We start from the raw sequence: 26,660 nt of genomic DNA, 5'->3' as shown, positions 1-26,660 counted from the left end.
GTTGCTTTCATGAACCCCATGTCCCAAAAGTGAAATTGTTGGTAAGTATCCTCTGGCCTGGCCTGGCCTGGCCTGGCCTAGGGAAATGCAGAGTGGAGGCCAGGTTGGATCAGGTAATGGGTGAGAGCAGCCATTCCAAGGTCCAGGACTACGTGCTCAGGGACGCACTGAAGCTCGGTGCGGCCGCCGCAAAGGCTCTGTGGGGAAAGGCAACCATTTAGAGCCTTCCCACCATTGTATACCGAGGGGCTGCAATCAGGGAAAACCACCCCCCCTGGCAGAATGTAAAATTCAAATTTCTGTAATGTACCTGTAATGAATCTGTAATCAATAATCTGTATTGAGTATAATGCAATGAGACGCCCCAGAGTGTCATGAACTGTAATTATGTACAATGTGTTCATTGAACTGTAATTGATATAACCTGCAAATTGTATAATCTGTATTGTGTACGTTTGGAATGTGATATGACAACTGTATTGTATGTTTTGCTGCAAATTTTATGAATAAAGTATATTTTTTGAAAAAAAAGATGGGTGAGAGCAGCCCAGAGCCGAGTTTCATCTTCACACAGCAGTTAACTGTTGCACATTGTCTGGAACTGCTATTACCCACAAAGAGCTGCTTACTCACCCTGGGTCATGGCAGAAGATACATTTTTGGGTTGGAAGGGCACAAATTTTAATAATATATAAATGTTTTATCAATACAAAAGTATATGAATCATTCCCTTCATTAGCAGTGAAAAAATTGTTTTGAAATGTTATTCAATTGGTGATGCTCATTCCAGTCACTTTGCAACCTCATATTTGTAAATGTGTACTTCAGTTGTGGCATCAATTTATTACTATTTATCACGCTCATCTTTACTAAGTCATTTGCTCATTTTTGTTCATTTTCTGTGTCAGTTTTCTCTGCATCCTCTCTTCCCCTGTTCTGTCTCTCATGTTTTGCTTTTAAAGTTAAATCTCGCAGTTCAAAAATAAAATCCAATGAATTGAGAACAGTTTCTTTCTTACATTGGGTCACTATTGAGTCTATGGAACATCCAGTTTCAAACACAACTCTCAGTGAGTTGGGGCTTGCTCTGGTGACTACACATGCACTCACTAACATTTTGCATGTATTCTGTCAATATTATATTAGCCACATACTAATATGCAACACAGTATTGTTCATGAATCTTTAAATATTTGCCCGACACATATAGCTCATTTTATTGTTTAATAGATATAATAGACCTATAAAAGTCACCCAGATGAGATATGGCAGCTTTGAAGCTTCAGTGCACCACAAATGAATGTTATGCTTTTAAAATTTATTAAAGTAGTGTAATTGCTTTTGAGTTGTGATTGTACAGGGGGTTTCATTGCTACAGACATTTGGGCCCCAATATTACCGGGGAGGTGGGATGGCAGCGGGGGTGGTGGGGGGATTGGGCGCATGGGTAACCAGCCCAGTAACATCCGTCCGTTCCCCACGCGATCGCGGGTATATTGAAGCCACTTAACGTGGCGTCCGGGTTTCCCGTCGGAAACCTGCGCAGCGGGCAGACTGCGCACCCGCATCACAGGCTGTCAAGCTGGAGGAGCCCTATTTAAAGGGGCAGTCCTCCAATGGCTGCTCCTAGAGCAAACACCCAAATTACACAATGGATCAGCCCAGGGGAAAGGCTGCTCCTAGATTCAGTGATGCCTCACTCCAGGTGCTAGTGGATGGGGTGAGGGGAAGGAGGGATGTGTTTTACCAGTCAGACAGGAGGAAGTTGCCTGCCTCTGCCACCAAGGCCTGGCTCGAGGTGGCAGAGAAGGTCACCAGCAGCAGCAATATCTCCCGCACGTGGATCCAGTGCAGGAAGCACTTCAATGACCGAACTAGGTCAGCCAAAGTGAGTACACTTACTCATTCTCCTACACTCCGTCTTCCACATTACTGCCCCATCCCACAACTCCTTCTGCACTGCCAACACTACTCTATCACATCACTCCTCACACCCACTCAAAGCTCATCCTCAACTTACCTGCACTTACTCACCACTTCCTCACCTCCCCAGTACTCACCCCACCACTAACACTCAACCCAATCCTCATACAATGTCATGGTTCTGTCTCATACTCCCCCTCTGATGCATCTCTTTCACGGTCAGCCGCACCCAAACCAATGCATTCAGCGGTTGGCCAAGTCACAATCACTCACTCACGCCTCTCTACTTTCTCCCCTTATAGGAGAAGAGAGCCCAGAATCCACAGGAGAGGGCAAGGACCGGAGGGGGGCCGCAGCATCTAGTCGTCCTCACAGACGCGGAGCAGGAGGCGCTGGAACTGAGCCGCACCCTCGAGTGCCTGTCCGTCGGGGACGCTGAGACTGGCACCCGACAAATGTCTGGTGACAGAACTTTAATATTCAGCACACACAATAGCATTTGATGTTAACATGTCTCGCCATCTTCAGCACCTCAACATCCGTCATCGTGCTTAATATTGCCTTCTGTTCTCTTACAGGGCCTTCAGCGACTGCTGGGATGCTGGAGGGCGATTCCCCAGAGGACCTGCCGGCCATCCACCAGCGCAGATACACACACCTAGGTGGGTCCCCGTCCTCAGTTAGTTGGGGTCGCACACGATGAGTCACCACACACGTGAGCACGAGCAGACACTGGTGGCAGGGGCAGCTGTGGAGAGTCCGTGTCTGTGGAAGCATTCTTCTCCAGGCTCTGCTCAGCTGGACATAGATGCTGAACCCTGGGGGCCATCCATGAAAAGGAGAATGATCGAGGGGCAGCAGCACATTTGCGAGGTGCTGGAACAGGTGCCACGTGCACTCTCCACAATCGTGCAGACGATGGAGGAGTCCAACTCCTGCATGAGTGGAATGGTGGCACAGGTAAGGGAGGGCATCTCTGAGATAGTGTCGCGGGTAAGTGTGGGAATGTCTGCGATGGAGGGAAGGCTAGCCTCCATGGAGCTTCAAGCATGGCTCACAAATGAGTCCATTCAGGTCCTGACAATGGCCCTTCGGACTCAGGGTGAACAACGTTCTGCCGCCTTAAACAGGCAGGCAGATACTCTGGCACTGGTCTTCCAAGGCTTCACACATGTCCTCTAAACTGTCGTCCAGCAGGGTGGTAGTTGCGGTGTGGGCCTGGCCCAGGGGAGGGAAGATGGCGAAAGGGGACATGGAAATGGGGACGCCATTCAAAGCACCCCCACATCTCACCCGTTGCCCCACCTCAACTAGCACCCGCAATGCTGCCTCCTCTGCAGGTGGCCGAGTCTGCCCCTGCACAATCGCAGGTGGAGCAGTCTTTGGAGGGGCCCTCATGGGCACCGAAACCCAGGGGGCGTAGGCCCAATGCATCTAATCGGTCAGGGCATGGACAAGAGCAACCTGCCAATACCTCTGCTGCAGCCACAGGGGATACACCACGTAGAAGTAGTCGGAAGCAAAAGGCGAAGGTTTTGTAAGCACAAAGGAGATGCACAAGGGTGTTTGACGGTTGGTCATGTTTTTTTTATTTATATTTGACTTTTGTTCAACTCACATTAAATATTATTATTGTCATCACTACTGTCTCGTCTTGGCCATTCTTGACTGGTTTGTGTAATAAGTCCCTTTCATGAGGTTCACCATGAACGCCCACACTTGATACAGCCCATTGGGGCACTCTACAGTGGGTGTAGGTGTAGTTGTAGGACCGTTTTGTGCAGGGGGCGGGGGAGGGGGGCTGGTGTGGCCGCTCCTCTGTCCAGGTGGTGAGGACTGGACTCTTCACATTGTCTGATGACAGGAGAACCGTTCACATATCAGTGACTCCCTGGCCTCACGAGCAGCCAGGTGAGCGACTGTTCTGCCCATGGGTTGCTCCTCCTCCTCCTCCTCTGCCTCCTCCTCAATGTGAGTGGCAGATGTGGATGGCACCTCAAGCGGCACCCCTCTCTGTTGTGCCATGTTGTGCAGGGCACAACATACAACTATAATATGTCCCATTCTGTCTGGTGCATATTGAAGTGCTCCCTCAGAACGATCAAGGCACCTGAAGCGCATCTTGAGCAGCCCTATAGCATGCTCAATTGTACACCTGGTAGCGGCATGGCTGTCGTTATATCGACGCCGTTGCTCAGTGGTGGAGTTCCTCAGAGGTGTCATGAGCCACGTGTGCAGGGGGTATCCCTTGTCTCCGAGGAGCCAGCCCTTGTGGGTGTTTGGTGTGTGGAAGAGGGGCAGGATGTTGGACTCCCGGAGGAGGAAGGAATCATGGCAGCTGCCAGGGTATCTGGCGCACACGTACAGGAATCACTTGCGGTGGTCACAGATGAACTGAATGTTGGTGGAATGATAGCCCTTCCTGTTGAAGAACAGTCCTGGCTTATGTGGAGGTGCTCGTATTGCTATATGGGTGCAATTGATTACACCCTGCACCCGTGGGAAGGCAGCCACTGCGTGGAATCCCACTGCCCTCTCCTGGCTGAGGTCGTCCATGGGGAAGTTGACGTAGTGCGAGGCCCTGCGAAACAAGCCGTCGGTGACCTGCCTTATGCACTTGTGTACAGATGACTGAGAGACCCCGGCGATGTCCCCGGTGGCAGCCTGGAATGATCCGGAGGCGAAGAAGTTGAGGGCAGTGGTGACTTTGACAGCGACAGGTAAGGAGATGCTGCTCGGGCCAGCCAGGAGCAGCTCAGCATGAAGGAGGCTGCAGGTGTCTGCGACTACCTGGTGACTGACTCTGAGCCTCCGTATGCACTGCTCCTCAGAGAGGTCCAGGAAGCTGAGCCTCGGTCTGTAGATCCTGTTGCGAGAGTAGTGCCTCCTGCGACATCGCTGTCTCTGTTGTTGCCCTCTGTGCTGTTGTGCAGGTGCCTGTGGCGCAGCACTGTGTTGTGGAGCTCCATATGGCGGAGGTGGAAGGCGTGCCTGGCGAGGGTGGTGATGAAGTGTTGAATGCAGCCATGGTGCCCCCCATCCTGACGGTGTGCGTTTGAGGGGGCCTGCAAAGTAGGTAAATGTGTTTGCACAGCAGAGTTTTGGGTGTAAAGTAAGAATTTTGAGTGAAAAGACAAAGGTCTTGCAGCCAAAACTTTGTCTGAAGTGACAGAGTGCCCTGCTACAATAAATGAGTTTTTCTCCCCACCTGTCAAATAATCCTTTGCATCTCCCACTGGCTGCTGGCTGAAACACGTCTGCTACAACAGGGAGTGTTTCCCACAGCACGGGAAACATGCTGAGGATCCTTCAAAATTGCACCCCTGCCAAAATGTCCAATGAGGTCTCTGAAGTACTTCAACTCTCTGACTAACTATGTAAATCAGCTTTAATTGTCAGTAGCAGTCCTGCATTCGGGAGGTGTGCGCACACCCGAATGTGTGACTGGGGAATCTGGAAGTCAGCGGGTTGGAGCCGGGCTCCGAACCCGCTCTGGATTTCTGCCATTTTACGAACCCCCCCCGCCCCCAATGCACCCGGTCTGTCATCTGAAAATCAGCCCCTTGGTTTCAATCTGTGCATCTTGCTTATCACTGGTACTAGCCTGTGGTCTGCGCTGCCAGATCCCTGCAATCACAGAACCCAGAATTACTTATGCAGGGTAGCAGTCCATGGATTTTGTGAAGGAAATGCACAATTCTGGAGTTTCAGCCACACCATAAAAATGCAAAAATCTCCCCAACAGACTGAGGTGTGATTTCAACTTAAGCATTTGAAACACGTCATTTTAAGAGGATGGAATGCCTTTGGGGGAGCATCCCAGCTTTAACCTGGCACTAGCAAATCAAAACATTTCAAAACTTCCACCTACCTGTGTCTCATGTCTCTGTTCCTGATATAGCAAGTTGGAAAATCGCACCACGGAAACAGATGAGGAATGAAAAAGGAAAACAGGGTTTAATTGCTGTGTCAGCCAATTTAAAGTAAACAAAATTAAATAAAACCATAAATAAAAATATACACAAAAAAGTGGGTGAAATCATGCTGTGTGATATTAGTTTACAAACAGTAACAGTTTAGTATGAAAATTGTTCGCCATGTTAACAGAGGTTCTGAACCATTTAACTTAAACTGGTTAAAATGTCTATTAGAGAAGAGGATACATTAAATATTCATATGCTAATACACACAGTGCAATTTCACCCCATAGCTTGTTATGTGGATGGACCTCAGCAAGGGGAAGGGCATCATCTCAACAAGACCAGTGTTTGCAGCCGTACCTGCAATATCTGTTTTTTTTTAACTCTCGGGATGTGGGCATCATTGGCAAGGCTGACGTTTATTGCCCTAAGAAGGTGGCGGTAACTGATAGGCTTGTTAGGCCTCTTCAGAGGGCAGTTAGGAGACAACCGTGTTGGTGTGGGATTGGGGTCACATAGAGGCCAGACCGGCTGAGGACGGCAGGTTTCCTTCCCTAAAGGACATCAATGAAACAGCGCAAGCCCCAAAACTGTGCTACTGCATGTAAAGCGGCCAAACAAACAGTCCTTAAAAGGATCGCTGAAATCTGCCCCCGTCACTGCCTGACCCACCCCTTTAATATGCAACTGCCGTTTTGGCTCCTTCTGCACAACATCTGTCCAATGAATGGGTTACTCAAAAACTGCCCTCCGCTTGTGTGAGGATGTCAGTAGGCCAGTGTTAACTGCCTGCTTGTACTAACTATCTAGGCCCAAACATGAAAAATGACTACTTAGGCAAACTACCAGAAAGCTGCTGGTGCTTGTAGAATCGTAGCTCATTAAAAGTCACAGACTTTAGAAGAGGAAAAACTGCACAATGCAAACAAGTTACATAGAAGTTTCAGTTGTCATAGAGTGACTCCTTATCCTTAAAGCCTAACTGTTATAAGTTAGTTAACCTATTAGTTTGATGCCATGGGAAACTACTGAACATAAAGGATTTGTCACACCATGAGCCTAATTATGCTTATCTTGTGCACAAATAAAAGTATTTAGGAACAAACAAGTATAACATGTGCAAATCTGTTATCCCTATCCCTCTGCACAATACCAAGGACAAAAACACACACTTAGTGTTTCAATAAGAGTGTGCCTAACTATCCTCCCAGCAGGAGACATTTGTATTTCACAGGAGGAATGGAGGGATTGCAGTGCCCAGAAGAGAACAGTACATTTTCTGTTTTTTCTTCTGGTCTCTGTCTTTCTTTTAAAAATTAAAATGTTCCACAAAAGGGACAGTAATTATTTCTAATGTATCTAACTTTGGTGTGGGGAGAAGGGGGAGAGAGAGAGGTTTGACACCCTTCACCACCCCCCCCCCCCAAATAGGTAGCTAGCCCCAGAAAAACTTTGCTCTTAGTGATTGCTTCCGTGCATACCTTTTATATGGCATTGCAAACAAGGCATATTAGAAAACGGGTTGGTACTACAGACAGTAGGATGCTACCAGAACTTAGGCAGCTTCCCCACTTATGGCCTGCACTTTCCAACACCTGCACTGGCTATAACCCTGGGGAGATGGGGGAAAAAAGCAATTCTTGTGAAACAGACACGAAGCAGGGCTTATACCAGCTCTTTACACAGAATCTATTTGCTGCAACTGGAAATAACATTTGCGCTCGAATGCACAGGGGTAAAAAGAATCTAACGAATTCTACTGGGAAATACATACTAAATAGAATTTGCACTTAGCTATACCTTTCCCATCCTGATGACAGTGAGCCCTTTAAAATGTCAGGCTTGTAACAGCTGAACTTTAGGTTTGAAAATCTAACATATAAATCAGTTCAAGCACGTCATACCTCAATTCTAAAATATTTATGGCATTTCCAGATGGAAAGATCCTGCGTACAAAATTGAAATCCCCAATGTAGACACTGCCATCTGGGCCACATGCCACGGCAACTGGTGCATAGAGTTTATTGTCGTGTGCCAGGCTGTTGCAATTTGGACAAGCAACGCTACGTTGACGGCCATTTCCCATGACGCTTGTAATGACGAGTGGCTGCTGGGATATGAACTGGTTTTCTCCATTTCCTTTGTGCAGTATTCCTGAACACAAAATTAAAAAAAGGAAATGACAGAGAGAGTTAACATATTAGTTTTGTCAGACTGTTGTTGTAGTTGGGCAGTTTGTGATTTAGAGCCCGACCTTAGTCCTCCACGTAAGCCATAGCCACAGACTTGAATCAGAAAAGAAACTAGGACAGTGATCAGCATTCACAACCCTCCCCTCCCACCTAGTGAAATGATGATGATGGATATCATTATGAATATGTTCCAATGTGATAAGATATTTAAATGTAGTTATAAACTGAAAACCTTTAGTACAGAATTAACTTAAAAATCATTCAAATTTTAATTTATTGTACTTACCTATTTTTGTTATTCTTATTCCCTAATTTTTTCTCTCCTTTCCTCCTCTCGAGAAGACAGTTACTCTTTTAGGATGATCTTCCAAGATCACCAGCAACTCTCAGCTACCTCACACAAGTGGTCATTCTTCATGTATGAGTTTGGGCGGCTGAGTGTTGGCAAACTATTTGAGTATGGAGGGCCTCACAATAAAGCCCCACTTTCTTCTTACCTGAAGTCCACATGAGCACTTTCCAACGTGGTCACTGGATGGCAATCAGGAGTGGAGACCCTGGCTGCTACTGGTACTTATAGGCAGGGAAAAAGTGCCCATCTGTTAATATTGCAGAAACTATAACCGCTACTTGTGATCTACAAATTCTGATGGCACCGCTTGTAGTGACTAATAATAGGAAGATTCCTAATGTCAGAGAATTACAAAAAGTCCAAAAAAATTGACATACATTGATCAAAGATATGTTTATATTGCAACTTGAGCAGTTCTGTGAAGCAGTTTAAGTTGCTGTGTAAATTCAGAGTCAGGATCCAACCTGGCTGCTGTGAAAAACAGCATAAGACTCCTTGGAGGAGGCAGTCTCATACCACTTAGGTTTGACACTGCATGGAGTATAACTCATGTGTTGTCAGGCAGTTTAAAATGAGCTCAGGGGTCTCTTGGTCCTCCTGAGCATTTTTTAAGCTGACCTGGAGTCAATTTAAAACAAAAAACAGAAAATGCAGGAAATACACAGCAGTTCAGGGCTGAGGAAGGACCTTACCCCTAAAATGTTAACCTGTCTTTTTTCATTACAGATGCTGACTGACCTGCTGCTTATTTACACCATTTTCTGTTCTTGTTTCAGAAATGCCAGCATTTGCAGTTGAGTTAAAAGTAGGTAGTGTAGTCCATGCTCTCTAAACATTTAAATTTTAACCACTGGGAGGGATGCACTGCACATGCGTATGACCGTGTATGTGCAAAGCTTTATCCTAGCAAGAGAACAGCAGTTCCAGCCAGGCAGCATAAAAAGACTACTCCCTGTCTGGAACCCAAAATTTAGCGACTGATCTCAGATCAGTAGCTGCAGTATAAATACTGCATAAGACACTGAAGACTATGAAGGAAAAGGTGTTGAAATGTTAAATTATCATTTTTTTTCATTGAGAAACCTAGTGGAAGGGGCAACACCTGCAGTGTAGGCTATAACCAAGATTGGAAACAATAGAAGGGCAGATGAGATAAATTAAGAAGTAGTGGTTAGCCTGGGTACTAAAAAGCCTGTAATCTACTGATGACTTGTAATTAAGTATGTTTGTGCATTGGTTCTGTTGTTGATTTCACATAGTAACAGCCATTGCTCCACACGGTGGAGGTCAGGAACAACTCAAGCACTCGCAAACACCAATTTGTTCATAGTTTTATTCTGAAAATCTGCCACAACAACGACAACCACCTCACATGCAGGCTCAAGCAGTTTGAACTCGAGCAATACCTTTAAAGGCCCAAAATATTCTTCATTTTTTGTGCGTCCTTATTTGCCTCCATATATCCTCAGCCTAAAGAGTTGGCATAAATGTTACGAATTTTTCAATTGAACACAATACCGTTCAATCTGAAACATCTCTCAATTTTTATATCAACAAGTGAAGGTAGAGGAAGAAAATGGGCTCAATTTTCAAAGTGAAAATCTTTGGTGGGTTGGGGGGGGCATTGAAAATTGCCACCATTTCAGACCCGCCCCCAACCCACCCATTTCCAGTTTTCACCGGGGTGGGAAGAGTGGCAGGCGACTAACCTGCTCCCAAGCGGCGAGTCGGGCCTTAAAACTTTCAATGAGGCTTTGGGCCTCCATTTTTCTGGACGGGCCAGGATTCCCGGGCCTTCTGTTTTATGCCTCGTGAAAGGAGGAGAGAAGGCCAGAGGCTAACAGGTAGGTGCCTAGGAAGGCACAGCTTGTGGGCCTGGAGGAGCAGGAGTGCTTCCCCCAGGCCCAACAAGTCTACCTACACCAACCCCCCAACGATCGCGGACACCCGACCCCCAATTGCGGACCCCCGACCCCGATCCTCCCCCCCACTCTGATCCTCCGACCCTCCCCTGCACTCCATCCTCCGACCCCCATTCTGATCCTCCCCCTCAACGATCGCGGATGATCCCCGATCACGACACCTCTCCGGTGACTGACCCCCGATCCCTCCCCCCATGACTCAGGACCCCCGTGCAAACCTGTGCCCACCCATGCCCCTGTGCCCACCCATGCCCCAGTGCCCAACCCCATCCATACAAACAAAGACTTACCTGAACACATCCTCTCCTTGGCTGGTCTCCTGTCCGACTGAGACCAGTCTGTTAATCAGGCTGGTCAGTCAGACGGGAAACAGACAACAAAAATAAAAGACGTCCTTACATTAAAATCGTAAGAACGTCCGGGAAACCCGTGCTAATGGATTTCCTGTCCTCAATTTGACCCCACAGCCCCCTTCCTGGTTCAGTTTTAAAATTGAGCCCAATGTTTTGCCACATTCTAGGACATTAAAACATCCCATTTTTCTAACACTCTAATATAGATAAGAGTGTTTAGCATAAGCATTGAGGAACCAAGGTGAAGGGCCATGACCCATTGTATAGTGCACCATCAAGGTTGAAAAAAATAGGAGTGGGGGCAAAGTAAATCAGGAAGTAGTGGCGAGATGACACCGAGCTTGTGGTTGAAAGCCTGGAGATTGCAGAAGAAAGGTAAGACTGAGGGAGAAGAGGATTTTTTTTTATATAGTTTTAAAGTACAGGTAAAGATCTAGCTAGAATAGGAGACTGCAATGAGTCTTGATGGTAGTACAGTGAGAATGTAGGGAGCAGGAAGAATGTACAGGACAGCCTTTTTGTTATTCAGGAGGAACAAGAAAGGAAAGTTCAGAAGAGCAGCGACCGCAGTACTACTGACTAAATGGAGAGACAAGAACGGCTGCAATGGAGAGAGGTTGGAGGTTAGAAATGAGAAAGGAATCACCCATTGGGGTAAGTTTTATGAATCAGTGCTACTGGTGTAGAGCTTTGTGCAACCAAAATGCATATTGGGAACTTGTGCGTGGAAGTCAACATGTCATCCATGAATTCCTGTACTGGAAGTGCTAATTTGTAAAATCTACCCCTTTGGATGAGAAACCTTTTTCTTGTATCCAGTCCAGGAGTATGGAAGAGGTGGTAAAAGAGCCTCCACAGACGTGGGAACAGCATTGAAGAATTTTACAGACTTGGGGGCCGAATACATGCTCAGCTGCACTGGTTGTGAAAGTGCAGAACATATGCAGGGGAAGAAGAAAACTGGGGCAAACAGACATTCCACGTGTTATGAGCCCAATGCCTTCTGCCCATCATTCTGTGGCCAGCTGCATTTTGTATGCTAGAATGCTTGCACACATTTCATGTTTAAGCCTCATTAAGGCCTCTGAATTCGTGTCAAAAAATATTTAAATGAATATCTGACTTCTTTGCTGGTACTGCACCCTTTGTGCTCAAAGCCCATTTTGAATGAGGACAAAAGAAGCTCTACCTTTTTTTTGGTTGGAATGTTATCAGTACATTTTTAGTGCTGTGTTTTTATTACCTTTTTCCAATATTTATGATTTTATTAATAATTGCAATTTTGTCATGCTGTATTTTCACTCTGCTGCCAGTGGAGGCACTTGGTATGTTCAAACTGTTGCTCATTAAGTTCACCTTACTGTGAAATGAAGCAGTTTAATATTTCATATCAAGCCTGGCCTCACCTAATGGTAACTCGGTCTGTCATTGGCGAGATAGAAGAAATGCATGAAAGACATGACTATCTGGTCCAGATCATAAGGGGATGTTATTATTACATCCCCAGGTTATGCTATTGTAAAAGTAGATATAGAGCAGTGAGAGTCAATCGCCACAAAAGTAAGACACTCAGAACCTGAGAAGGTGTCTGCAGAAGACCCAAACTTGTAACAGGGCCACATAAGAGACTTATTGTAAAAATTAAGAAACACACACTGGGAATCTCCTGAAGGGTTCTCCTGAGGGGTATCACAACTTTGGCAGATGGTTGGCACAAATCCCAGTTAGGCGGATAAATTCTGCTGAAGTTATGGCGGCTGATTTGGAAAAATCCCCGAGGAAATTCCCGACGATGGTATTGAAGGGAATGTAGCCATATGACAGAGATTTGTGGATATTGGTGTGAGCCAAGTTTCTGTGCTTTTTTATTTTCCATTTATATATATGATTTGCTAAGGCACAAGAAGAACAATATTGAAGTTTGCTTATTGTCAAATTAAGGGCCATGGAAAACTGTGAGGAAGGAAGGAAGAGATTGCAGGGGAACATAGGTAGGTTAACTGGGTGGGTAGATAGACAACAGATGCAATTCAATGCAGAGAAATGTGAAGTTATACAATTTTTGAAAAAAGAATAGTTAAAGGAAGTATCTCCCAAACAGTAAGATTCTTAGAGTGGAGGAACAAAGAGATCTAGGGTTGTGGATACATTTCACTTTTGGCACAGACGATAAACTGGCAATTGCGGACTGCCCAATTTACAGTCCCATTGAAGTCAATGGAAAGGAAAATTGGGCGGGGCATAGAATGGGTGGCCAATCCGCTTTCACCAGTTTACCACCTGCGACATTGATCCTAAAAAGTGGAAGTACGGGGAAAAAAACAATTGGAATTCTGGGCTTTATATGCAGGGAATTGAATACAAAAGCAAGGAAAACAATGTTTTTCTGGGCATCCCACTGTAGGAAGATTACAGCCATGGAAACGTACAACCAAAGATTCATGAGACTGCCAGGTTATATGTCTGAAAAAGGGCTTGAAAAATTGGAGCTTTGTTTCACTGGAACAAGAAGAATCAATTAGAGATTTTCAAAGTTATGAAAGGTTTATGAGTGAATACTCATAAATTGGTTCCACTAGTTGGCAAATGAGTAACAAGGAGGCATAGACTCAGGATTATCACTGGAAGAACAAATGGGAAATCAGAAGAATTTTGTTCACACAGAAGATTTTTAGAACATGGAATGCTTTACCGCAGGTGGCTATTGAGTCAGAGACTATAACATCAAATAAAAAGGATTCTGATAGAATTTGAAAAGGAACAATATAAAATGATATGGGTAAAATGTAAGGAAATCGGATTAGAGTAGATAGGTTCATTTAAACAATAAACATTGACAGAGGCATGATGGGCTGAATGGCCTCCTTTTTGCTGTAATTTCTATGATCTCCGTGCATTTTTGTTTACTCTTGAGCATTAGAGCTGCCAGCCCTATACCCAAAACAATATGCTTCTGGAATCATTTCAAATCCTAAACTAATGAAAATGGTCAACTCATGCACTAGTGCATAAAGCATATGTGCTATAATTATTCACAATTTTAATAAATTCGAACACCTCTGAGCTTTTAGACCAAAAAAGTATTCCTGCAAGATAATGAAATTACAAAGGATCAATAAAATATTAATTTTAGGAACAGGAAATGACCATTGGAACCAACAACCCTGTCCCTTTTACACAAATCAACAACATATAGCTGCCATAATTCTCCATCTCTTTATCATGAGACACATCTAATTGTACCATTTATAACTACTCCTTCACCGTGTTCCTTGGTAGTTTATTCCACAAGCCTTACCCCTTGAGTGCAGAAGTTCCATTTGAGTTCCCATCTTACTTCCAAATTCCTGACTTTTAACATGTGTCCCATAGTATTTGAACCCATCACTATAGTAAATTATTTATTTATACCAATTTTGTCAAATAGCTTTCTCTTTCATTTCTCAGCATAAGTAAAACATCTTACTTTTTTTTCTGTAACACATAGAATGAGGGTTATAAAGTATACTCCCATTTGAAATAACATGCCATACCGTAAAGACCTTGGCAAAGTATTTAAAGGAAACAATAGTGGAGTATTTCCACTCCATCTTTCTACAGAACAACGGAATCTTAATCTAAATCATAAACTAACATGATTTGTAAAATTCAAGTTGTTGACTTAAATAAAAATAATACAAAGGAGTCTCAAATTTCCAGTAATTGGTCTTCGATTTCCTAGAATGTAAAGGTTAAATTGGAGAGTAAAGATTGTACCCTTCAATGCCAGAAATAAGCTACATCTTGCTTGTAAGTGAGCTTAGTCACAATACAAAATGGGAAAAAGTTCCTTTCTCCATTGGCAGCAGACCTCACCGGAGTCATCTGTAATTGTATAATCAAAGCGTTTTATGCAATTCAGAATACAGATGGTGGCAAGATTTTTCTTTTGCTTTTCATTACTACAGCCTTCACACTAAATGAGACATACTAAATGTTATGCGTACCATTATAAGATTTATGTCAGTTTTGACATATAACAGCACAGAGCATCATAAGGGATTCAGTCTCATTTGTTCTGGAATGGTCTTAGAAATCTGACATTTGTTTAATTAGAAAATGTTACAGGAAATTGTTTCTTTATTCAGTTTCTTATCCTGTTGCTTTATTATATTTTAATGGAAATTTTTTAACAGATTATAAAACTGTTATTTCACACTGAAAACGCTGGAGGGATTAAAAATGAATAAAGGCTAATTAGCTTTACTAGTAAACTCTGCAAGCTGTCAACTGCAGGCTTTCACAATCAGGCAACTCCTGAGTAAACCAATCACATTCCCACAGGTGGGCCAAAACCTTTCTCTGTCTGAAAGAAGAGACATTTAACAACTTGGATAAAGTCTAGTTGCACAGTTTACTTTTCTAAGTTTTCAACCACAGCATTATTAAGTAGTGTACTGGAGTAACCATTATGATTTCCAATTGCCATGTGCTTGAATCCCAACAGTGGCCAACACTTGAGCCCAATTCTGTGTTAACCATTTGTTTTTTTTCCTCCAAGTGCCAGGTCCATAAAATACAAACAGGCAAACCAGTGCCGCATGAAATATGAGCAGCCAACATTGGGGGATGGAGAGAGTAGTCCCAGCCAAGTACTGGGAGAGACTGGAAGTAATGCCGATCAGTACCGTAGAAGAGTTGGAGTGGCCCCAGCCAGGCAGTCAGTGCTGGGGAAGAGGGGAACAGCTCCAGCCAGCCAGCATCAAGGGAGAGTGGCAATGGCCCTGGCCAGTCACCATCAGGAGAGAGTAATTGGGCTTATCAGCATTGCACAAAGTGGGCCAGTAGTAACCAGTGCTGTGGACAGCATGTCAGAAACAATTAGCATCACGGACTGTTGGGTTGGGAGCAGCCAGTCAGCATTGAATTAGAGCTGAGCTCAAATCCAAAAGAAAGGTAACTTCTCCCTTGTCAGGAATGGGTACATAAGCAAATTTTTATTTTTATTTCTTTTTAACAAGATCACTGAATAGCACTTCCAAATGCCCTAAATGTGTCATTATCTATAGAATGCGCTGGCTAAAATGTTTTGACAGCTTAATGGCTGTTAGTAATGTGATTCAGTGAGATTGCTGCAGTAACTACATTTTAAATCAAACTTTGTCCTGTGTAGACTGATGTTGTATTTGAAGACAATCACTACCAGTAGTAAATATCAACAACAGGACAACAGGAGTGTTTAGACCATGTAGGGGTTAACATCAAGGTCACAAATTTACAGTGACTGAATAAAAATTTCTATTAAATGGTATTCTGGGACTTTTATTAATACTTTGGATTGTATTTTAATACTCTGTTCCTTATTCTGTGAAAGCCGTAAATAAGTCTCCACTTTATATACTAATTGATCTCCTTTGGAGTTGCATATGGAAAGTCGAGACCAAACGTACTCTTCAGGTGAAGCGGCATTAGAGTGCGGGAGATAATTGGACAAGGGCACGCAATGTTAAGTCAATTTTTAATACATACATTCTATTCTTATTTTCATATTTTTATTATAAATTCCTATGTCTACATTTATAATGGAAATGGCCTATGTAAACTTTGAGCAACAGTTATGATTGGATTCACTTAGTTCAATTGAGTTTAAGAACATAAGAAATAGGAGCAGGAGCAGGTCATACGGCCCCTCGCCCCTGCTCTGCCATTCAATCACATCATGGCTGATCTTCGACCTCAACTCCACTTTCCCACCCGATCCCCCATATCCCTCGATTCCCCTAGAGTCCAAAAATCTATCTATCTCAGCCTTGGATATATTCAATGACTCAGCATCCACAGCCCTCTAGGGTAGAGAATTCCAAAGATTCGCAACCCTCTGCGTGAAGAAATTCCTCCTCATCTCAGTCTTGAATGGCCGACCCCTTATCCTGTGACTATGCCCTCTAGTTTTAGACTCTCTAGCCAGGGGAAACAATCTCTCAGCATTTACCCTGTCAAGCCCCCTCACAATCTTATATCTTTCAATGAGATCACCTCTCATTCTTCTAAATACAGCAGCCAATTTGCGCAGAGCAAGGTCCACAAACAGCAAAATAATGCTGATTGAAAAAAAAATCTAGGTTGTGGTGTGGGATGGAATAAAATAATCTTGCATGGACTCTGGATAAAGTGAATTGAAGGGCTGATTGGCCTTCTCTTGCTCCAGATTTGACATCCTTATTATAAAGTCTCAGTACAAAAGAAAATTCTTCCAAATTCTGGAGTTGTCCCAATTCTTAGTTTGGTATGGAAATGTTCATTAGGTACTTATCCTTTCTTTTGATCTTTAACAGAAGCTTAAGGAGAACATTCCCTTCTTTCCTAAGGCTGCATCTCAACTTACTCCTCAGAAGTGAAAATTAATGACTGCAGTTGGGACTCTGTTCAGTTAGCTCTGTAGACCACTGCATTTTTTTAAAAATAAAAGATGTATCCCTTTCTATTGTGTGAAATTTGTGCTCATCTGTTTGAGGGATGTTGGTGCTTTGGAATTAAACTTTCTATCTCGGGTATTCAGGGGTAGAAATTCATTTGTGCTGACATGCCTGCACTAACAGGGTGCAGGGAATGATCCCTGCGCCTGAATAGATAGGCCTGAAGCATACCCGATATTGACCCTCCTTTAAGTGACACTAAGCTGTGACACCTATTGAGCACCCCCAAGCAGCTCACCAGCGAATAGGTTTTGAATATTGGGCCATTGAGTCACTGGCAGCAGCCCTCAGGTAAGTGCTTATAGGGGAAGGCGATCAGGAGGAGGGGGGGTGACCAGGAGAGAATGGCCGATCAGGGAGGAGGGTCATGGTCATGATTGGGGGGCGGGGGGGGGAAAAGAAAAACAAAAACAAAAAATTGAGGTCGTGATTGGAAAGCAGGGCCAAGTTCGCGATCGGGGGTGGAAGGAGGTGGGAGCAGTGGCCGGCGGGGGCCCGTGGTTCGAACGTGGAGCCAGGAGTACCACTCCTGCTCCTCCCGGCTCCACATTCTACCTTCTGGGCCGTGGGTAGACCTCGTTTTTCTGAACGCAGCTGTCTGCCTTCAGGGCAACCCAATTTTGCACATGGTGTCTCAAACAGGCATTAGGCCCTTTATTTGCATAAGCAAAGGCTCTAACGCCTCTTTCATGCATGGGTCCTGGAAGCCTTTTTTTTGCCTTTCCACTATGGTGGGCAGTGCATTTCTGGCTCGTAATGAGTGCACGCTTTTTTAGGCTCCCATTTTCGGGTGCTAAGTGGGTGTGACACCATAGTACATCTAGGCTTCAGTGTTCACATCAAGGACTCCAAGGTCATGTGCAGCATCATTAAATGCAGATCAAAGCTTCCTCCACCCTGTCTCAACAACATGCCTCAGCACCAAACTCAGAAGAGAACCCCCAATTTCATTTCCTACGCCAGCCATCCTGTGGCTTCTCTGAGTGAGATTGCCAATTGGTGTCAAATGAGAGTTAGGGTTGTGCATTTGACCAATACCTATTAGGAACTGGACTGAGGTTGCCCAAACTCATTGCACATAGGGCCTGTGTAACCAACAGAGAGAAACCTTCATCTCATTAGTATGAGTTGGATTTAAACCCAGGCCTTAGCGGTGAAACAGCATATGCCATTGCTTTTAATGATATTGAAAAATTGACAAAGAAGATACTGATTCTTTATGTCTGTTCTGAATATAACACCTGCATTACACTGTAGACACTTACCACTTTGTATATTCAGGACGTGATGCTTGTCCAAAGACCAGCCGCCTAGATTAGAGGCATCCTTTTCAAACCCCTGCAGAATTGCTGTCCTTTTCTCCCACAGTATCAAGTCAGGACAGGTTTCGTATTCATAACCCACTGAAACTGATAAACAATTAAACATCTTCCAATAAAACATTTTTCATTGTCCACAATCTCTTTAACTCAGGTTTTTGCACTTGATGTTTTTTTGGTGGTAATCTCTGGTATCAGACTGTAACTGATAAAAGCTTAAGAGACAAAAACCAACAGATTAACACTTGGTTGGTTTAGGCCTGTATTTCCAGAGGTGAGGATCACTCATTCACACTCCTGCACTATTTAGTTTTACTTAATTTTCTCTTTACTAAAACTACATCAAATAAATATAGGAAATGCAAGGCTTTTGATGTATTTAATATAATAAAAATAGTTTTATTCAGACCAGACTTGAGTCAACAACTAACGTTAGGCAACATAACCTGACTTTTGGGTTGATTAGCAGTCATGGAGTTACTATGTAGTAGCAAATGCGCCAAATATTTAATATTGTAAAATTTTGGCACTGTATATTTTATGGCATGGGGAACGGTTGGTGAAAATATCTAAAATTGGAATGCAAAAAAATTCAGAATGATGTGAAAGGTTTTACATAATAAATTCACCAAATCCAGGGAAATGGAAGGTTGTTCAGATTAGAAATGTTTTTTCTAACGGCATCGATTCTTGTTAGGATACTGCTCCAAAAACATCAATTGCTCTCCAAGATCTTGTCCAGTAAGTCAAGACAGTGGAAGTCAGCAGGCTATTTGACGATGGAGAGAATGACAGGTGAACCATATTGTCCTCATCCAATGCCCATAAAAACACACTTCTAGCAGGTATCATTGCATAAAAGGCAGGAATGGGAACCCTGAGTAATTTCTCCCCTTTTTAAGCCCAGGAGGGCGGCTGAAGCGAATTGTAGTGTCCCTAGTACTATCCCAGTTGTGATCAGCTTATTCAATACAGACTAGGGGGTAAATTTTTAACAGTGAGCCAGGAAGGGAGTGGGGCGGTGGGGCAAATTTCCGGTAGCAAAACCTGGAAGGTAAGTGGGCAGGTCGTAAGCCAATCAATTGCACTTCTGGGCTTTGCACCTGGCAGCCAGCCTGATTAGCAGGCTGGCTGGCTGTCGGGCAAGCCGCAGCTGGGGATTGGAGGGAGGGACCATGGATCGGGGAGAAGTTCGGCTGGGAAGGGGGGAGGGAAGGGCGCGAGGGACAGATCGGGGGGGGGGGAAGGGCGCGAGGGACAGATCGGGGGGGGGGAAGGGCCGAGGGACAGATTGGGGGACAGAGGAACAGATTGAGGGACAGAGGAACAGATCGGAGATCGGCTGAAGAGTCGGAGGGGGGGGGGGGCTGATGGGGGAGGCCAATCGTGGGCGTCCTGTCGCACTAGGTGAGCTTGTTGGGCCTGGATGAAACATTCCTGCTCCTCCTGGCCCACAAGCAGTGCAATAAAGGCACCCACCTCATGGCTCCAGCCCTTCCCGCCTGCTTTCACCTGACATGAATGGGAAGCGATGGGAAACCCGAACAGGTAAGGTTAAAGTTGTTTTATTATTCCAATACACAAAATATTAAGTAGCTCAAGTATCTCAGTGAGGTACATTGCTCCTTTTAATTATCAGCCCGCCGGATTGAAGTGGGGGCAGGACTTCCTGGTGTCTGCTCTCCACAGGCAGACAAACCTGCCTGGGTTAAACCCAGAAGCAGGCGTGTTGGAGCTGGGATGCGGTCCCGCTCTGAAAACAGAGGCTTTTTACTCCCCACCTGGCCCCAACCCACCCGTTCTTGGGGGTTAAAATTTACCCCAAGGTGTTAGTGCCTGAATGGTATCACTGGTTTCATTGTAACCTGTCGATAAAAGCATTGGAAAATAGGATGGTAAGCCCAGTCCCAAATGTGAAATTAAAACTTCATTAAAGAGGCAAAGAATGGCATCAAGTTTTCCTGTCTATTCCTCCATCTCACAACAGTGAAAGCAGTGACAGCTACTGCTGAAGGACATTTTAAAGGCAACTCTGATATTGGAACAAATGATCTCTCCAAAGCAGCAATTGACTGTTCTCAGAAGGTGGAGAACTTTGAAACTTGTCTTTATTGTGCAGATCAGATAATAAAAATAAATTAATGCCAGGGATTAAATATTACATTGAATAAAAACTGTTTGATGCCCTGAATATTCTCTTATCATTTTAGCGTACACAAACCCCTGTCACACAGAAAGGGAAAAAAATTAAATAACATGACTTGGTTGAGATGCTAGCCCAAAATGAAATATTCAATCAAACAGTAATTCATCACTTTTGACTATTTGTGTGTGTTACAAACAAGATTAACACAGCAGTTTCCAAAGACTTCCAATGAATATTTTATAATATAGAAAATAATTTCAAATAATTACCTTGTGCTTGTACAAATAATGCACAATTCATGGCAACACAATGAGATATATTAAATTACATAACATACCTTCTGCTTCAGTGAGACCAGAAACCTTCTGCCCATAGACATCTGTTTTGTTCCATGTGAAAGTGTAAGCCAGGTCAGGTCTGGCAGGAAACCATTTCTGGAAGAGCCGCCCCTCAATAGCAATCATGAGATGAACCTTGATTAGGCCGGTTGGGATAAAGGCATGAGTCGTGATAATCCTCAATAATGATTTATACCCAGGAGCGCGGCTGCTGAGGTAACTGAGCTTCACAAAGCTAGCTGGGATAGCAATCTCTTCCTGTACAACCTGCCAAGGAATGTTTATGCCTTTGAGTTTGAAACAATTTCGTATCATGCGACAGTAGAACTTCTGACATAATGATGCAACAAAAACTAAATTGTTTTAAGATTATTTATTTTCTGCAATAAGGCTAAAGATTGTTGTTTTTTACTTTGGGAATCTGGGTTCAAATCCAGCCCAGACTGATGGGATGAAAATCTCCTCAGTCTGCTGGCCTGTAAGGGTCCTTTGTGAATTTAATTTGGACAATCTCAAACCAGTTCCAAAAGGGCATAGGCCCAATACAAAAGTGTCCTTAATTTAGCACCAATTGGTAATTTCACTCAGACAGGCCACAGGATGGCTGGTGTAAAAAAAAATCACATTGATGCCAGTAGCAAGTGCTCATGTAGTTGTGGTTGAAACACTTCGATGGGGCAGAGAAGAGAGAGTTTTACTCTGTACCTATCTTTACTATAGCTGGAAGTGCTTGATGCCGACACCAGTGCCCGAAAATGGAAAGTATTTCACTCCCCAGCACTAATGCCTTTCACTTTAAGCACAAAAGACAAGCTGTTTTATTTGACTTAGAAGAGCAGATTCCTAGTTCTTATTATCTGTTTGTCAATTTCAGGTCAGATTATTCAACTAATTAAAACTCCACCCTCAGCTGACATCTGCACAGTTCAGCTTGTGCTCGGCCCCTCATTAAATCAATTTTTGCAATTACATTTTGAATATTTTCTCTTTAAATTTTAAGATGTATGGCCATCTAAATTAAGGCCAGATTTTGCCAGACTCTAGCCAGTGGATAGAAATTAGTTAATACTAAGTACACCAGGCCACTTTGCTGCTTTGCTAAGAACAACTGTGATTCATCAGGTGCTATAGGCACAATTCCATTTGGTTTGCAAGAGAATTGAAGATATTTATGGAGTGGATATCGTAAATTAGTGCTCATGATGCAGAACTCGACATGATGCAAGCACTTATTGGCAATAGGAAGCTCAGCATGTCCCACACGATTTTCTGTCCATTAATTTTGATGGACATAAACCACTGACCTAAGTCGACAAAGTTTAAGTGGCATTTAGCCACAAGGCTTATAGACACCCCAAGGTGTGCAAAGCTACTGCTGAAGTTTAACCAGCGAAAGTTGCTCAGATTACCAGCACAAAACAACGGCACATTTTCGACTGTTTGTGCAGGTATGACCACCCTACACATTAGGACATTGGTCTGTAGGGTTATCTACTGCTGAGTTGGATGAATCCCAGCCCCCAGCGACAGGTTTACTCTTCCAGACTCCATGAATAAGTCAGGCTGGCTAGTCAGTCATGGTGCTGGTGGTACATGAGTGAAATGGAAGCCCCCATAAATTAATATTTACATGTTCAAAAGATGACACTAATGACCATGTAATTCTGTTTTGTGCAATGGTACAGATGATTGTTATTAGTGTCATCATTGATAGAAATTATACAATTCTTCCCTATTCATGGTAAGAAGAGAACACTGGGCTCTGTATCTTACCATTCCTTGGGTCACTGCTGTTCATTGTTTTATTGTCTCACTCAATTGATGGCTTATTATATTTCGTGGATTGTGGATTTTACTGTAGTTTACTATCCAAAATAGGCTGACAGCATGACACAAAACTCAATCTGTGAGGCCATATGCTATAAAACGCAGATTAAATTAGGTCCTATGCCGCTTTCTCAAAGAAATTGAGATTTTAACTTTAACCAAACCACACGGTCAACATTGTTATGGCTACTGAAAGCCTAAGTAATCCTTTTTTATGACCTAGAAAATTAAGTAAATTTTATTGAGGAACAAGAAAAAAAATACACTGAAGACAACTCTTGTTGGCACTCAGCTGCTTACTGATTACCTCAGCACTATTGTTGAAACAAGAATCTGGACCAAAAACTCTCAGACATGTTGGACAATTTTGATCACTGCTTGTTCTGATATATATACCTATGTTCCATTTTCTAAGATGCACATAACTTCTTTTGAAATGACAAAAGAAGGACAAAAATGGAATCAACTTAGACAAAGGACACCGAGCACATTGTTCACTGAAACAGAAATTCAGAAACAGTATGACTCAGACGCCACAGGTCCCAACTACTATCTTACAATATTATATCCAATTTGTAATCTCCCAGAATAAGATAGTTGTATGATGTTCATTGGGGTGACATCAAGTAGTAACTCAAACATGCCTGAATACTTGGAAAGGCAATCAAAAATTAGAAATGATGCGAATCTCCTAGGCAGGCAAGCAGCAGGCATGCGATAAAACATCAAATATATCTGAAACCTGAACAAAATCCCAGAAGTAGGGTAAAAAAGAAAACGTAGACCAATGGAGAACAAGCCCCAGAATATCTACGTTCCTCTTAATACCTAACATTTTTGACACACATGGAAACCCACCACTTTGTTTAAGAGGCCGAAGGCAAATCACTGAAAAATCTTAACAGCAATTAGAAACCATTCAATCTAGAAATATGGAGATGATGGAGTCGATTTTCCTCATGAAAGTCTTTCTCTCTTTCTCAGATTATACCTGACTGTAGAAGGAATTGTAGACACAAACCCATGTCCTTGATGTCCCCCACTACCCCACACACCATTGGTGCTGCTAATCTGCACTCAGTGTCATCCTTGGCTCAGTGGTTATACCCTTACTTCTGAGTCATGAAGGTTGTGAGTTCAAGCCCCACTCCCGAGCCTTGAGCACATAATTTAAACTAACATTTCAGTACTGTACTGAGGGAATGCTGCAATGTTGGAGGAGGCCTAATGAAACATCCCATGGCATTATTTGAAGAAGAGCAGGGGAGCTTTCCTGATGTCCTGACTTACATTTATCCCTCGACCAACATCACTAAAATAGATTATCAGGTCATTTCTCATTGTGGGGTTCTGCTGTGTGCAAATTGGCTGCTTTGTTTCCGTACAAATCCATTTTCAAAGTACTCCATTGGCTGTGGAGCACTTTGGGAGACCGGAGTTCTTTATTTTCTTCTTTGCACTCACAGCAAAGCATTCATAAACTCTTAGTTGCAATGAGAGCATAGGCTACCAATGGGAAAACACTCTGGGGTCCCAGAGTATATACATTTGACCCTGAAATAGCTGGGTAGCCCATTCTAGAGTTGGATCATTATTTGCTTGACTAGAGAATCTGGCTCCCCCCTTCCTGAATTCAAGTAGACACATCTTCTAATTAAACAATAACTCTGTTTGTCCATTGCAGCTTACCTGTTGACATGAATTCAACCTATGACATGAAGGCAAAGGACAAAATTGCTTTGGTGTGAGAGCTAGCATACTTGTTCATGGTTGAATATTTTATATTGCTATGCAGCTTGGAAAATGCAACATGTACTACCTATCAGACGGTGTTTGGATGTTCTGCAGCAATAGACAAAGTGAGCACTGCTATTTTACCAATGCACCTTTTTAGTTTCTTCCTTATGGCTCAAAGTTCAGTACTCTAACCTATTAAACATTTTGATGTTGAAATGTGATATACTGTCCCCACAAATAAAAAAAAATCAATAATACATTATTATTCTAACGCATCAAGACTCTGAAAAAAATTGTTCCTACTTGTATTTCTGGGATGGCTGGTCCTCTCTGTGGACAAGATCCTGTAAATGTGGTCAGGGGCGAAGGAAGGACAATTGGATTCAGAGTAGCAAAGCTACTGAGATCACAGAAAGGAGGATTAGCTTCTATTCTCTTCATCATGACTTTATCTACGACAACAAATCTGTTCCACGGCAACCAAAGGGTACGATTTTCAGTGATGAAGGGAGCACGCTCAAAGACAAGTGTGACAGAGATTCCTCCAATTGCTACAAGATCAAAACTAGTATTAAAGAGAGAAAGAATACCAAATAAGTAAATGTTAAGAAGAAATGAAATATAAAATTGGATCAGACTTTGATCTGAATATGATCTAAGTATTACGGTTGTCATAAATTTCACTTTAAGTGACTATTGAAGTCTAAACCAGCTTTGAACATGTTAGAAGTTTGTTTTGATTGTAGCATTTACTCCTTGTGGAGTATTATTCCACATCAAAAGTTTTAGATTTCCTTTGCACTTAGCTTATAATATTAATATAGAAAAATCTGCTCAATTATCAATTGTACTTTGCATTTTAAACAATCGTTTGAGTCAGACATTTTGCTATTCCTGAGTTGTCCCTAGCTTCACTATGAGTACTGTGCATTTTTATGAACAAATAAGTTTGGCAGTAACAAGAAAACTGATTTACAATTTACACTGACAGGTGTCCTCACAGCACAGAAACTACTCTGCTGAACACATTGAGACAACTATAAAATGGCAGTAAGATGATATTTTATGTCTAATTCTAGGTCCAATGAATCTCACAAGGTGTCTTTCTGTCAGAGAGATCTTGTTAGCCATAACAGAAATGATGGTGTGGGACAATTTCAAAATATATGGTATAGATTTTGCAGTTAAGCACAAGACCATACACAGATAGATTTCAGTATAAGATCAATCTTCTACAGAAGTACTGTAATTAAATGATTAATACACAGTAATACAAATTTCCTTGGAAGCAGTTAACATTTATGCATCATGTCCAAGGATTCTGTGTAAGAATGCATTGACATCTCTCGAGCCATCAAGAAAACCTCATATTCAAAGAAGTGGAACTAAAGCTATTGAACTTGTTCTGTTTTGTACACTTTTCAAATTTTATGAAGACATTTGTTTAAAAATCAGCTGCATTATTTAAAACAGTGCTTGGATAAGGTAGATCCCTCGCCTCAATTACTAACAGAGCACTTGCTAAAGTCTGTCAAGCATGGAGCTTTATTAACATTATAATGTTCAACAGTTTACAAACCTAATTATAAATCTTTGCTCTTGTTGTCAAACTTAAGTCGCTCCTCTTTTCAATTGATTGTTCCAGTTCTTCCCCTGTTTTTAATAGACTGATGATGCCATAGGTTCAGACAACGCTTTTTACATTCTTTATTGAACTCATTAGGAAAGAGGGGAGCAATATCATTTTGGGAACTAAATTTCAGGTCTAAATTCAAGATGGTTCACTTTATAAGATTTATTAAAGGGACCGTTATTTGCCAGAAGTTCCAAAATATCCTGCTTGCTTTGAGGAGTTACTTCTAAAAAGATTCAAGTCCAATGAAGCCCACATTACTTTAATTGGGTGAAAGTTTTGTTAGATTGCACTTGATGTAATAGCGGAATTGCAAAGTGTATGCAGACTGCTTTCTGTATTTACCTCCCCCTTTATAAGGACGTACCTCCCTCAGACAGCCTGACTGAGATTGGTAACTTAAAGTGTTAGAATTCCAAATATCATTAAGATAAGCATAGATGAGGGTTATCCTTCTTTAGAAACCTATGGTCTTCCTGTTATAGTGTCTGTCTATTGAAGATTCCAGAGTTTTTGCCTCCATTAGCATGCCTAAAAGATCAT

General features: G+C 42.9%; 1 protein-coding gene across 5 annotated transcripts in view; it reads right to left on the bottom strand.

The window, feature by feature from the left end:
* tenm1 (teneurin transmembrane protein 1) overlaps window positions 1-26,660 on the bottom strand; it is a 539,174-nt gene that overhangs the window by 103,019 nt on the left and 409,495 nt on the right. For 4 of the 5 annotated variants that reach the window (XM_067997123.1, XM_067997124.1, XM_067997121.1 and 1 more), the window contains 5 exons: window positions 24,788-25,049; window positions 20,920-21,187; window positions 18,383-18,526; window positions 7,748-7,997; window positions 5,795-5,815 (listed from right to left, as the gene is read on the bottom strand). In XM_067997123.1, the coding sequence (XP_067853224.1) occupies window positions 5,795-5,815; window positions 7,748-7,997; window positions 18,383-18,526; window positions 20,920-21,187; window positions 24,788-25,049 (945 nt within the window). The remainder of the gene's footprint in view (window positions 1-5,794; window positions 5,816-7,747; window positions 7,998-18,382; window positions 18,527-20,919; window positions 21,188-24,787; window positions 25,050-26,660) is intronic. The other variant, XM_067997125.1, reaches the window with a different exon arrangement.

Source organism: Heptranchias perlo, chromosome 15 (assembly GCF_035084215.1).
Source record: "Heptranchias perlo isolate sHepPer1 chromosome 15, sHepPer1.hap1, whole genome shotgun sequence".
NCBI classification, from domain to species: Eukaryota; Metazoa; Chordata; class Chondrichthyes; order Hexanchiformes; family Hexanchidae; genus Heptranchias; species Heptranchias perlo.
The sequence above is the reverse complement of the archived record's forward strand: the minus strand, read 5'-3'. Positions and strand labels throughout refer to the sequence as shown.